The sequence below is a fragment of the Anolis carolinensis genome, chromosome 2, assembly GCF_035594765.1.
Source record: "Anolis carolinensis isolate JA03-04 chromosome 2, rAnoCar3.1.pri, whole genome shotgun sequence".
NCBI classification, from domain to species: Eukaryota; Metazoa; Chordata; class Lepidosauria; order Squamata; family Dactyloidae; genus Anolis; species Anolis carolinensis.
In genome coordinates, this window is record NC_085842.1 from 204,941,459 (window position 1) to 204,955,090 (window position 13,632).

General features: G+C 44.8%; 1 protein-coding gene across 2 annotated transcripts in view; it reads right to left on the reverse strand.

Moving 5' to 3' along the window:
• Positions 1 to 13,406, reverse strand: part of pax5 (paired box 5) — a 300,149-nt gene extending 286,743 nt beyond the window's left edge. Inside the window, exon 1 of one of the 2 annotated variants that reach the window (XM_062971568.1) lies at positions 12,895 to 13,406. In XM_062971568.1, coding sequence (XP_062827638.1) covers positions 12,895 to 12,940 — 46 coding nt within the window. In that variant the 5' untranslated portion in view covers positions 12,941 to 13,406. The remainder of the gene's footprint in view (positions 1 to 12,894) is intronic. The other variant, XM_062971570.1, reaches the window with a different exon arrangement.
• Positions 13,407 to 13,632: the final 226 nt, after the last annotated feature.

Sequence of the window (13,632 nt, forward strand, 5' to 3'; positions counted from 1 at the left end):
CCCCTGGTGTTTGTGTGGGGTGAAAGAGACCCACAGACTGTTGCTGGTCAGTACTGGGGAGCATCAGCTTTACTGGTGTTTGTGGAGGGTGAGAGAGACTCACAAATGGTTGCTGGTTGGTGCTGGGGTAGAGCGACCCACAGTGCTAAGTAAAAGGGCAGCTACAGCTTTACTTCTTTCCCCTGAGGACACACAATACCTAAAGCAGATGTCCTGCTCATCACTTCAGGAGGAGACATTTACTTTCTATATCTCCCTCTATGTCTCAGCTTGCAGCAAACAAAGAAGGATCAAAACCTGACAGGGGGAGTCGACCTTGTACACTGTATAGCCAAGCCTATCACTATGTCTTATTTTGGGGGTATGGCTCATATTGCGCTAATTTATGGGCATGTCTTATTTTCGGGGAAACAGGGTAGTTCGTCTTCCAGATCTGGGCTGTGGCTTCCTTGGTTGAAACTGTCTGGTTGTATTGTCTTCCTCTTTTCTTATTGCTTTCTACCTTGCCAGCATAGGATAGGACTGCTCAATTGAGCCAAGCCTATTAGGGCTTGGCCTCTGAACATTTTGGGGCTCTTTTTTCAGACCCAGGTTTATCAGTTAAAGGGAGGAGCATATCTGAAGATGCCCAAATCCCCTCCTTACACCACACTCAATTTGGGGTCCTCTCAGTTCAAATGAATATTATTGTTTATAGGTTGCCCTCAGTCTGGTGCTTTCCCTTTTTAGATCCTCTCCAAAATCATGGCTCCCCTGAATCTAAATGACAGATCTTTGAAGCTGCTCAAACACCCTCAAGACATCAGATTCCGTCTGATCTTGGAAGCTAAGCAGGGTTAGACCTAATAGTAATGGATGGGAGACCACCAACAAAAACCAGGTTACATTTCAGTGGAAGGAACTGGCAAAACTACCTCTGGTGTATTCCTTGCCTAAGAAAACCCTACTAAATTCATGGTCTCACCATGAGTCCTCAGGAATATTGAAGGCAGATGCATCTCTCCTTGACTCAGGAGTTCTTCCTCCCAACCTGGTTTCCACAGATATATAAACTCTACTCGCCTAATTTTTAACACACCTCGCAACCTCTGAGGATGCCTGCTATAGATGTGGGTGAAACGTCAGGAGAGAATGCTTCTGGAACATGGCCATACAGTCCGGAAAACTCACAGCAACCAAATTATTATTATTATTATTATTATTATTATTATTATTATTATTATTATTAAATATACCCAGAATTCTGGAACATGGCCATACAGGCCGGAAAACTCACAGCAACCAAAGTATTATTATTATTATTATTATTATTATTATTAAATATACCCAGAATTCTGGAACATGGCCATACAGGCCGGAAAACTCACAGCAACCAAAGTATTATTATTATTATTATTATTATTATTATTATTAAATATACCCAGAATTCTGGAACATGGCCATACAGTCCGGAAAACTCACAGCAACCAAAGTACTGTTATTATTATTATTATTATTATTATTATTATTATTATTATTATTATTATTATTAAATATACCCAGAATTCTGGAACATGGCCATACAGCCCGGAAAACTCACAGCAACCAAAGTAATATTATTATTATTATTATTATTATTATTATTATTATTATTATTATATACCCAGAAGATAGGCTAACATTTGTGACCAGTGTATTCATGATAATAAAAGCAGCAGCAACAACAACAACAGCAACAACAATAACAATGCATGGGCTGATGGGGAAACCGATGCCATTTATGAGATCAGCAGATCAAATATACCCAGAAACAAGGCTAACATTTGCAGCCAGTGTAATGATGACAATAATAAAAACAACAGCAACAACAACAACAACAACTATGCATGGAGGAAAAGGAGAAGGAAGAGGAGGGTCTTCAGGTATTTAGCCCCATGATCTGAAACTCACTCCCCTGGAAGCAAGTCCCATGTAAATCCCCAATTGCAAATCAATCTGTTGAGGAGCTCGAGCTGGCAATCTCCTTTCTCACGTTCGCCCCGCGTGACCCGCAATCCAATTAAACTGAAATGCGGGGATTGTCAACGGATTGATTCTTCCCCTTCGCAGCCATGTGTTTCAATCCCGGGGACGAAGGAGGGGCGGCAGGTCGGGTGGTCGCTCACCGTTTCTGGGGACGGAGGGAAGGGAGGCGGGGGCAGTCGTTTCAAGGCAGCCACCAAGCGAGGAAAGTCGCGGCACAAAAAGCAGCAGCGACACGTTCCCAACCACATCCAGGTGTGTTTCCTCTCCGGACAAGGCATCTGTCCGGCCCCAGCCAGGGCCAGGCGAACTGGGGATGTTGGGAGTTGTAATCGACACATTTGGAGGGCTTCCTCTAGCAAATGAGTTGAAATTATAGGCTCCTTCCAGCTCATGCCATAAAGCCTCATGCATAGTAATTATTATCCTGGCCAACACATTTTAGTGTCACTGACCAGGAGGTCATAAGTTCGAGGCCCGCTCGGAGCTATGTTTGTTTGTCTTTGTCCTGTGTTAAAAAAGCATTGAATGTTTGCCTAATATGTGTAATGTGATCCGCCCTGAGTCCCCTTCGGGGTGAGAAGGGCGGAATATAAATGATGTAAATAAAATAAATAAATAAATGTTAACCCTGTTTCTGGGTATATTTGACCCGCTGGTTCCAAAAATGGTGCCAATATTTTCCAGTCGGCTCTAGTTTTTGAGATACAGAACATATGTCATCCATCTGCTCACCCATAGAAAGCCATGATAAGCATATTTAAGAAACTAGAGGTGAGGCAGTCTATCCATTTCTCTGAAGCAATACCCAAATAGATTACAGAAAACCTACACATGGATATATACCTACATAAAAACTCCAATTCAAAAAGGAAGCACAATTAAAGCCCTGGCAGACCCTGCCAAACTATCAAAGAAAATCCAACAAATGCTACGGTCAGCGAAAGACAAGAGGGATCCTCTCTCCTCTGCAGGAGTCTACCGGATACCATGCAGCTGTGGACAAGTCTACATAGGGACCACCAAACGCAGCGCCCAAACAAGAGTCAAAGAACATGAAAGGCACCACAGACTAATTCAACCAGAGAAATCAGCCATAGCAGAGCACTTGATGAACCAGCCCTGGATACAGTATATTATTTGAGAACACAGAAATGCTGGACCACTCCAACAACTATCATGTCAGACTACACAGAGAAGCCATTGAAGTGCACAAACATGTGGACAACTTCAACAGAAAGGAGGAAACCATAAAAATGAACAAAATCTGGCTACCAGTATTAAAAAAAACTCTAAAATCAAAACAGTAGATGGGAACCAACACTCTGAGGGCAGAGGAGCCCCAAGGACAGCTAATGACTGAACAAAGGATGCCCCCAGGCAAGAGACAAAACCTTTCCAATGCTAATTAGAGGGATTAACTGAAAAATTAATGCTGGCTTCCCAGTGACAAAGGACTCTTGCCACACCCTGGACTCTCCACAGATATATTTTTTTTCCTTTCCTTGCCTGGTTTAACCATGCCTCACAGCCTCTGAGGATGCCTGCCATAGATGTGGGCGAAACATCAGGAGAGAATACTTCTGGAACATGGCCACACAGCCCGAAAGACATACAACAACCCCGCAAAAAGAATTTGTAAAGCCCACTTCCTCCAAGGTGAACTGAACCACCTAAACTGGGCTCTACAGAACAATGGAGACTCCACCACAGACATCAGAAGAGCAGCAAGGCCAAGAACAAGCCAGATAGTAAAGACAAAGATCCACCCAGAGGAAAAGTGTTCTTACATCAAGGGAACCACTGACCACATAGGGAAGCTGATGAAGAAACATAACCTACAAACTATCTACAGACCCACAAAGAAAATCCAGCAAATGCTACGTTTGGCAAAGGACAAGAGGAATCCTCTCACCTCTGCAGGAGTCTACCATATACCATGCAGCTGTGGACAAGTCTACATTTGGACCACCAAACGCAGCATTGCCCAAACACGAATCAAGGAACATGAAAGGCACTGCAGGCTAACTCGCGTCGGAAAGGAAAGAGCCCAAAATGTGACCTGTCTTCCCAGAAAAAAAGAAATCATAGGCGCTGCAGACTAACTCAACCAGATAAGTCAGCCATAGCAGAGCCCTTGATGAACCAACCTGGACACAGCATATTATTTGAGAACACAGAAATGCTGGACCACTCTAACAACCACCATGTCATACTACACAGAGAAACCACTGAAATCCACAAGCATTGAGGACAATTTCAACAGAAAGGAGGAAACCATGAAAATGAACACAATCTGGCTACCAGTATTAAAAAAACATGCTAAAATTAGAACAGTAAATAAAGAATAACACTCTGAAAACACGGGCATTCCAAACATGAATCAATCAGGGCCAGCTAACACCTCCCAACAAAGGACTTCCCCAACAGGAAGCAGCCAAGCTTTGAAGCTGCAGTGATAATTAAGGTGGCCAACTGCAACATTCAGGCTTGCCTCAGGCAGACAAGAGTTCTTTCTCCCACCCTGAACAGTTCACAGATATATAAACCTCACTTGTTTCTAACAGACCTCACAACCTCTGAGGATTTTTTGTTCCGTGTCAGGAGCAACTTGAGTGCTTCTGGAGTGAGAGAATTGGCCATCTGCAAGGACGTTGCCCAGGGGACGCCCGGATGTTTTGATGTTTTTACCATCCTTGAAGTATTTTTATTGTACTGTTTTAAATGTATGTATTGTATTATACTTTTTTTTCCGTGTCAGGAGCAACCGGAGTTGCTACTGGAGTGAGAGAATTGGCCGTCTGCAAGGACGTTGCCCAGGGGATGCCGGGATGTTTTGATGTTTTACCATCCTTGATTGTTTTGATTGCTTATGTTTTATCTTTTGTACTGCATTGAATTTTGCCAGATTGTGAGCTGCCCTGAGTCCCTTCGGGTGAGAAGGGCGGCATAGAAATGATGGAAATAAATAAATAGAAATAAATCCTTATGGGAGGCTTCTCTCATGTCCCCGCATGGAGCTGGAGCTGATAGAGGGAGCTCATCCGCACTCTCCCCGGGTGGGATTCGAACCTGGCAGCTTTCAGGTCAGCAACCCAATCTTCAAGTCACGAGGCTTTAGTCCACTATGCCATCGGGGACTCCATACCTCTGAGGATGCCTGCCATAGATGTGGGCGAAATGTCAGGAGAGAATGCTTCTGGAACGTGGTCATACAGCCCGGAAAACTCACAGCAACCCAATGATGAATAACACTAAAAATAGGTTGCTGTGAGTTTTTCCGGGCCGTATGGCCATGTTCCCGTAGCATTCTGGCCATACAGCCCGAAAAACTCACAGCAACCCAGTGATTCCGGCCATGAAACCCTTGACAGACTGTTAATAATGGCTATCTTTCCCCGGTTGGCAACAGAGCTGCCTCGGCCAATGCTTTGGGTGAATGCCGAGAGCTAAGAAACAAAGGAAAACCCTTCACGGTGATGTCCAAGCAAGCTTTTTGGTGGGATGGTCACCTTCTACACTGCCACAGAATGCACTGAACTGGCCAGTTCAAACTGCATGATCTAGGACTGCACTGGGCATATAATGCAGTTCAAATAGGCAGTGTAGGTACTGACAGTCACAACCCAAGACTGATGAAGCCAACTATGCAAAGCGCCTCTGCAGACTCTCTTAAGAGCCCCACCGGCTCCTGGAGGCCTTCGAAGCCCCCCTCCTCCTTGACAAGGCCTTTCTTGGAAGCAACGAGGAGGAGGAAGGCGGTCCACACCCAGGGCAGCCGAAGCCCCACGTGCTGGGGACCAAGGGCCATGTTTGACAGTGAGATCAGAGCTGAAAGTCAACAGTTGTATAGATTATTATTTCACGGGTCACGGAGGGAGAACGCGCCTCCCTTTAGAGACTGACAGTGGCACGAGGGAAGGAGCCCCCCACCCAATACCAGAAAGAGAAGTGGGGAAGGGGTTTGGCCATGACTCCAGGTCGGTCCCTTTTGGAGTCCAGCCTTTGGGTTGCAATGGGTCTTCCGAGCTGTATAGCCATGTTCCATAAGCATTTTCTCCTGAGGTTTTGCCCACATCTATGGCAGGCATCCTCAGAGGTTGTCTGTTGGAAACTAGGCAAGTGGGGTATATATCTGTGGAAGGTCCAGGGTGGGAGAAATAACTCTTCTGTTGGAGGCGAGTGTGAATGTTGCAATTAATCACCTTGATTAGCATTGAAAAGCCTTGCAGCTGCAAAACCTGGCTGCTTCATACCTGGGGGAGTCCTTTGTTGGGAGGTGTTAGCTGACCCTGATTGTTTCATGTCTGGAATTCCCCTGTTTCAGAGTGTTGTTCTTTATTTACAGTCCTGATTTAAGAGTTTCTTTAATACAAGCATATGTGCAATTTCAACAGGAAGAGGAAACAAGCTGGGTTTATGTGCAATCCACCTACATTAAGCCAATCAATAAGATTTTGGCACTAAAGGATTTTTACTAACATGGATAGAGACACTTCACCATCATGAGAAAAAACACTCCCATCTGCCTCCCCAAGGACCTCATACCACAATTTATACACACACACACACACACAAATACCTGGGGTGCATTCCTGTGCCTTAACAGTATCCAGAGACCCCTTTGTTTGTAGTGATCTGGGAATCTCTGGGAGGGTATAAATAATGGGGGGTGGACGTTATGGGGAGATCTGTTTGTTATGTTTTCACACATATATGTTCGGTATTGATTTTTGCCACTATTATGTTGTAAACCGCTTCAAGTCCCCCCAGGCGTGAGAAAAGTGGTATATAAATGCAGTAATAAATAAATAAACCATTAAAATGAACAAAATCTGGCTACCAGTATTTTTTTTTAAAAAAACCCTCTAAAATCAGGACAGTAAACAAAGAACAGCACTCTGAAAACAGGGGAATTCCATACATGAAATAATCAGGGCCAGCGAACACCTCCCAACAAAAGATTCCCTCAGGCAGGAATCAGCTAGGCTAATCAAGGTGATTAATTGCAACATTCACACTCGCCTCAAACAAAAAAGAGTTATTTCTCCCACCCTGAGCATTCCACAGATATATAAACCCCACTTGCTTAGTTTCCAACATACCTCACAACCTCTGAGGATGCCTACCATAGATGTGGGCAAAATGTCAGGAGAGAATGCTTCTAGTACATGGCCATACAGCTCAGGAAAACTCACAGCAACCCATGGTTATCATGTTTTTCTATGAGTTAGTAGATGAAGAAAGGCAGATGGCATATGTCCTGTATGTCAAAAACTAGAGCTGATAAAGCAATGCTTCTCAAACTGTGGGTCCCCAGATGTTTTGGCTTTCAATTCCCAGAAATCCTAACAGCTGGTAAACTGTTGTGGAAGGCTTTCATGGCCGGAATCACAGGGTTGTTGTGTGTTTTTCAGGCTGGAAACTGGCTGGGATGTCTTGGAGTTATAGGCCAAAACTCCTGGAGACCCACAGGTTGAGAAACACTGTGACAGAGGGAAACTGATGCCATTTTTGGAATCAGCAGGTCAAATAACTAGTATGTCAGCCACCAAAATTATGTGTTGGCCAGTGTTTCGTTTATTTCAGGCTTGAGATGGTTTAGGTTTGGGATTATTTAAGTTTTATGCTTGTTTAGTTTGTTTTAAACCAGGAGAAGCCGCTACCCTGGCTTGCTTGCTCCCCTCTTGGATCTTGGACTACAAGGAGGCCCACAAGACGAACAAAGGGAAAGCCAAAGGAGGCCAGAACCCTGTGAAGGATCCACCCCAGCGTCTTTGTTTGCATCCTACTTTCCCCCAAAGGAGGGAATCCAGCCGAGAGAAAGAGGCAGCAGGGGAGGACTTCCAAAGCTTCTCCTGTTTAAGGCTTCCCGAAAATGAAACAAAAACACAGACCAGAAGCAATGCAGGAGGCTGTCTTTGGCGTCCCTGCGCATAGTGGAAGAAGGGAGGGTTTTGCACCCACAAAACTACACACATATACACACACGTGTCAAGGTGTGTCTGTCCTCTTCCTCCTCCCTTCCTTGGGAGGAGAGTGGATCTCCAGACCGGTCCATCCCGCAGCTCAGAGTGACGACGACGCAAGGCTTTATCGATGGAACGATTATTCAGACGATTTAACTAATCAAAGGCCCCATCGATCGCCGGGAAAATCACATTACTTATAGACAATTTGTCAGGGCGCGCTCTCCCCCAAACAGCCAGGAACGCGCACGCGGCGCCCAGCCCTGAAGGAAGTCTTTGGGGTGAAAAAAGGAGGGGATTTCCTTTGGGAGAAGGAGGCAGAGCCTCTAAAACCCAAGACAAACACACACACAGAGAGAGAGATTGGGTTGCTGTGAGTTTTCCGATCCAGAAGCATTCTCTCCTGACGTTTCGCCCACACCTATGGCAGGCATCCTCAGAGGTCTGTTGGAAACTAGGCAAGTGGGGTTTACATATCTGTGGAAGGTCCAGGGTGGGAGAAAGAACTCTTGTCTGTTGGAGGCGATTTTGAATGTTGCAATTAATCCTCTTGATTAGCATTGAAAAGCCTTGCAGTTTCAAAGCCTGGCTAATTTCTGCCTGGGGGGAATCCTTTATTGGGACAATTTCAACAGAAAGGAAGAAACCATGAAAATAAACAAAATCTGGCTAACAGTGTTTTAAAAACTCTAAATGAATTTTAAAAAACTCATAAGGACCTCATCACACTAGAGCGCTGATTCACTTTAAATCTGGTTTCTACCTCCTGCCAAATTCTGGGTCTTGTAGTTTAGGGAGGGCACATCCTTGGCCTCACTAAACTACAAACCCCAGAATTCTGCAAAAGGCAGAAACCGGATTTAAAGTGAGCCCATGCTCTAGTGTGATGAGGCAGTTTAAGTAAATAAAGAACAACACTCAAAAACAGGGGAATTCCAGACCAGAAACTATCAGGGCCAGCTAACACTTCCCAATTCAATAAAGGATCCCCCCAGGCAGGAAGCAGCCACGCTTTGACGCTGCAAGGCCATTCAATGCTAATCAAGGTGATGAACTGCAACATTCACACTTGCCTCAAGCAGACAAGAGTTCTTTCTCTCACCCTAGACATTGCACAGATATATAAACCTCACTGACCTAATTTCCAACAAACCTCACAACCTCTGAGGATGCCTGCCATAGGTGTGGGAGAAATGTCAGGAGAGAATGCTTCTGCAACATGGCCATATAGCCCGGAAAACTCACAGCAATCCAGTGATTCGGGCCATGAAAGCATTCGACATCATAGAGAGAGATGCTCCGCGATCCAAGAATACTGAAATGCTAGACTTCTAAGATCCACTTTGAACCAAAAACCCAATCTCCCCATCCCTTTGCCCCCTGGCAAGACCAAAAGGAGGGTTCGGAGTTTAATGTGCAGACAGCGATAAAGTGGAGCAGCCAGGAAGCGGGACAGAAAAGGCAACCAACAAGCCTTTGGGTCTCTCTCAAGCCTAAGGAGCCCACAGCCACTTCAGAATGCAGATGAACTGCATTGAAAAAGATTTCAGGGCAGTATAGATTCATAGACTCAAGTTGGGTGCAGTTCATCTGTATCTATTACAATGCAACCTGAGCCCTGCCACATGCACAATGGAGGGCCTTCTTATTGCCACACCAAAGGCACTCCAAATGGTCAGCTACTGGTCAAAGGACATTTAGTATAATGCCAAGTGTTTTACTCTGTATGTGTTTTTAAATACATTACAACAGTACCCTGGATTCGCTTCTGAAACTGAGTAAGGGGAGGAGGTCCATTTATTTATTTATTTATTTATTTATTTATTTTAAGCGGATTTATTGTTTTTGTTACACTTTTAGTTTTGTCTGTATAGGCATTGAATGTTGGCCTGTTATTATTTTAGAAATCGCCAATTTTTAGTTTCCTCGGGAAGATAGAGTGGCATACAAATCAATTATTGTTGTTATTATTATTATTATTATTATCTGAGCTAATAAAAATACTCGAAATTAGTCATAATGAAGAAAGCATCCTTCTCCATGTGGCTGGGGGTTTCTGATATAATTGGAGTCCAGAAAGGACCCTTTACCAGGCTTTGAGCTGTAACCCTTTCAGGCTTTGAAGGGGACTAATATTAGCTATCCATACTAGTTTGTTGAGATACTAGAGGGGCTGCAACAGGTTAAGCCGCTGAGCTGCTGAAGTTGCTGACGGGAAGTTGGCGGTCGTGGGACGGGTGAGCTCCCGTTGTTAGCTCCAGCTTCGGCTAACCTAGCAGTTCGAAAATATGCAAATATGAGTAGATGAATAGATACCGGCTCCCATGGAAGATAAACTGAGCTCCTGGGTAGTGCCGGCCACAAGACCTAGGAGGTGTCTACAGACAACCCAGGCTCTTTGGCTTAGAAATGGAGATGAACACCACCCCTCAGAGCCGAAGGGAAAGCCTTTATCTCTGTTATGGTTGGGTTGCTGTGAGTTTTCCGGGCTGTATGGTCATGTTCTAGATGCATTCTCTCCTTGATCACCTTGATTAACATTTAATGGCTTTGCAGATTCAAAGCCTGGCTGCCAGTATTAAAAAAAACTCTAAAATCAGGACAGTAAATAAAGAACAACACTCTGAAAACAGGAGAATTCCAGACATGAACAATCAGGGTCAGCTCCAAACAAAGAATTACCTCAGGCAGAAGGCAGCCAGGCTTTGAGTCTACAATGCAATTCAGTGCTAATCACGGTAATCAATTGAAACATTCACACTTGCCTCCAACAGACATGAGTTCTTTCCCCCACCCTGGACTTTCCACAGATATATAAAGCCCACTTGCTTAGTTTCCAACAGACCTCACAACCTCTGAGGATGCCTGCCCTAGATGTGGGCGAAACTTCAGGAGAGAACATGGCCATACAGCCCGGAAAACTCACAGCAACCCGTTTATTCCGGCCACGAAAGCCTTCGACAAACACATTGTGTTAGGTTGTTTCTAGGCATTGAATGTCTGCCTTTGTGTTTGTGTATGCTGGAATCTGCCCTGAGTCCCCTCGGGGAGATGGGGTGGAATACAAATAAATTATTATTATTATTATTATTATTATTATTATTATTATTATTATTATTATTATCATCATCATCATCATCATCATCCCTGCTCCTTGCTTTTGCACTGGGATCCGGACAGACAACTCGAGGCTGGATCTACACAGTTTGAATTACCCTATTTGCTCTGTGTAGCCCCACATAATGCCGTTCAAACTGCAATATTTCACAGCGTCGATCCAGCCTCGGGTCTCCGGATACTCCCCATCCAATAAGCGGCTTCCATTGGCTTCATTAATTAGGAAAGTCGGCCACTTCCGCTCACTAGGATGGCCACTTAGGCCCGGAGAAGAGCATGCAAGCAGCAGCCCAACGAGGACGGCTCACAAATGTCAATAGGACTACCCTGCTATTGCCTTTAGTGAGGACAAACACAACAATGTAATTCTATGGGGGGTTTTTAAATTGTGTCAGAAGCTACTTGAGAACATATTGCAAGCCGCTTCTGGTGTGAGAGAATTGGCCCAGGGTAGATTCGAACCGGCAACTTTCAGGTCAGCAACCCAAACTGCAGATCAGCAGTTCAGCAGAGCAAAGGTTTAACCCATTGAGCCACCACGGCTCCTTAATTCAATGGTCAGGACAGGCACTTAACAATGTAATTCAATGGGGGTTTTATCGTGTCAGAAGCTACTTGACAACACACTGCAAATCGCTTCTGGCGTCTACAGAGAAGTTCCCCGGGGTGGATTCGAACCGGCAACCTTCAGGTCCGCAACCCAACCTTATCGGAACATGGGTTTAACCCATTCCACCACCACGGCTCCTTAATTCAACGGTCATTTCTTAGGAGAAATACTGTGGCTGTTTACTTGCCCAGGGTGGATTCGAACCTGCAGCCTTTAGGTCCACAACCCAACCTTCTCATCAGCCGTTCAGCCGGCACAAGGGTTTAACCCACTGAGCCACCGTGGCTCCTTAATTCAATGGTCACAGTATCAACAGGCTTAGGATGGCTGCCTTTCTCTGATCCACAGAGTGAGGACGGACACAACAATGTAATTCAATGGGTTTTTAAATCGCGTTAGAAACTACTGGTGCGAGAGATTTGGCCGTCTACAGAGAAGTTACTCGGGCGTATTGGAACCGGCAGCCTTCAGGTCAGTATTCCAACCTTCAGGTCAGCAATTCAGCCGGCACAATGATTTAACCCATTGAGCCACCCAGGCTCCTTAATTCACTGGTCATTTCGAGGAAGAAATACTGTGGCCGGCACAAAGGGTTTAACCCAGGCATGGGCAAACTTCGACCCTCCAGGAATTTTGGACTTTAACTCTCACAATTCCTAACGTTAGGAATTATGAGAGTTGGAGTCCAAAACTCCTGGAGGGCCGAAGTTTGCGCATGCCTGGTTTAACCCATTGAGCTTCCACGGCTTCTTAATTCAATGTTCATTTCAAGGGAGAACTACTGCGGCTGTCTACTTGCCCAGGGTGGATTCGAACCTGCAGCCTTCAGGTCAGCAATTCAACTTTCAAATAAGCCATTTAGCCGGCACAAGGGTTTAACCCAGTGAGCCACCGGGGCTCCTTAATTCAATGGTCATTTCGAGGCACAACAACGGCATAAGGTCATCCTTTCCAAGCAGAAATTATTATTTCCTTTCCTTCTATTTTCTGTCACAAAAGAATCAGCACAATCCCTTTCCACAGACGCCTCACTGCAGAGATCTATCCTCCCCTTTGGCTACTCTAGAGTAAAGCCCTTTCTTAGGCGCATATAGCACCTCAGTGGCATTGCCTTCCATAACAACGTACCCAGGCAAGATATTATAGTATTTTTTTTCAAGCCTGGCATCTTTCAAAACCAGCCATCTCAATCCTTACCTGATCTGCCAGTCCTGGGAGTCGCGTAGTTTTTCTCTAATTCCATTCTGAGTTTTTCAGGACTTGGTGCAATGGACAGAGAGGGGTAAAAAAAAAGTTTCTACTTTTTTTTTTCTTCCTGATTTTTTTTTTTGGAGGGTCTGCTCTCGCAGGTTGGAATAATTCAACTCTTCCGCTCCCCGCCGCGCCTTTGCAGCTGATCACTGAGCTGAAACTAAACGTTTTAGGTGGGAAGAAAGCCTCCGAAGGAACCGTGAAATGATTAAGGAACTAAAGAGCTCCTCGCCATGTGAGATCATGTCCTGTTCTCTCTCCAAACATCACAAGATGTCCCCAGGCGCAGCCCCAAAACTCGAGAAACTCTTGACATCTGCGGGAGAAGGCATCAAAGTTTGTTCGCAGCCTTTTTTATTATTATTATTGTTATTATTATTTGACTGGAGCTGTTTTCCAGCACAGGGCGATATGGAAAGATAGGGCGAAACTCACCGTGTTTGTATTCCTCGCTCATATCAGGTCTTTGACTGTTTTCAAATAGACGAGATCCCCCTCAAGAGGAGATTTGTTTCATTAGGTTGGGGGGAAAATAATCTGAAATTCCCAAATTGTATTGCTCCCTTCCTCGCCTTCAATTGCTGGAAAGAGGAGGGTTCAAAAACAGCCAGGAAAAGGCATTGTCCTCCAAACAGATTTAGTAGCTTTTATTATATTTTTCAAAGTCTCCAAAAGGATTTATTT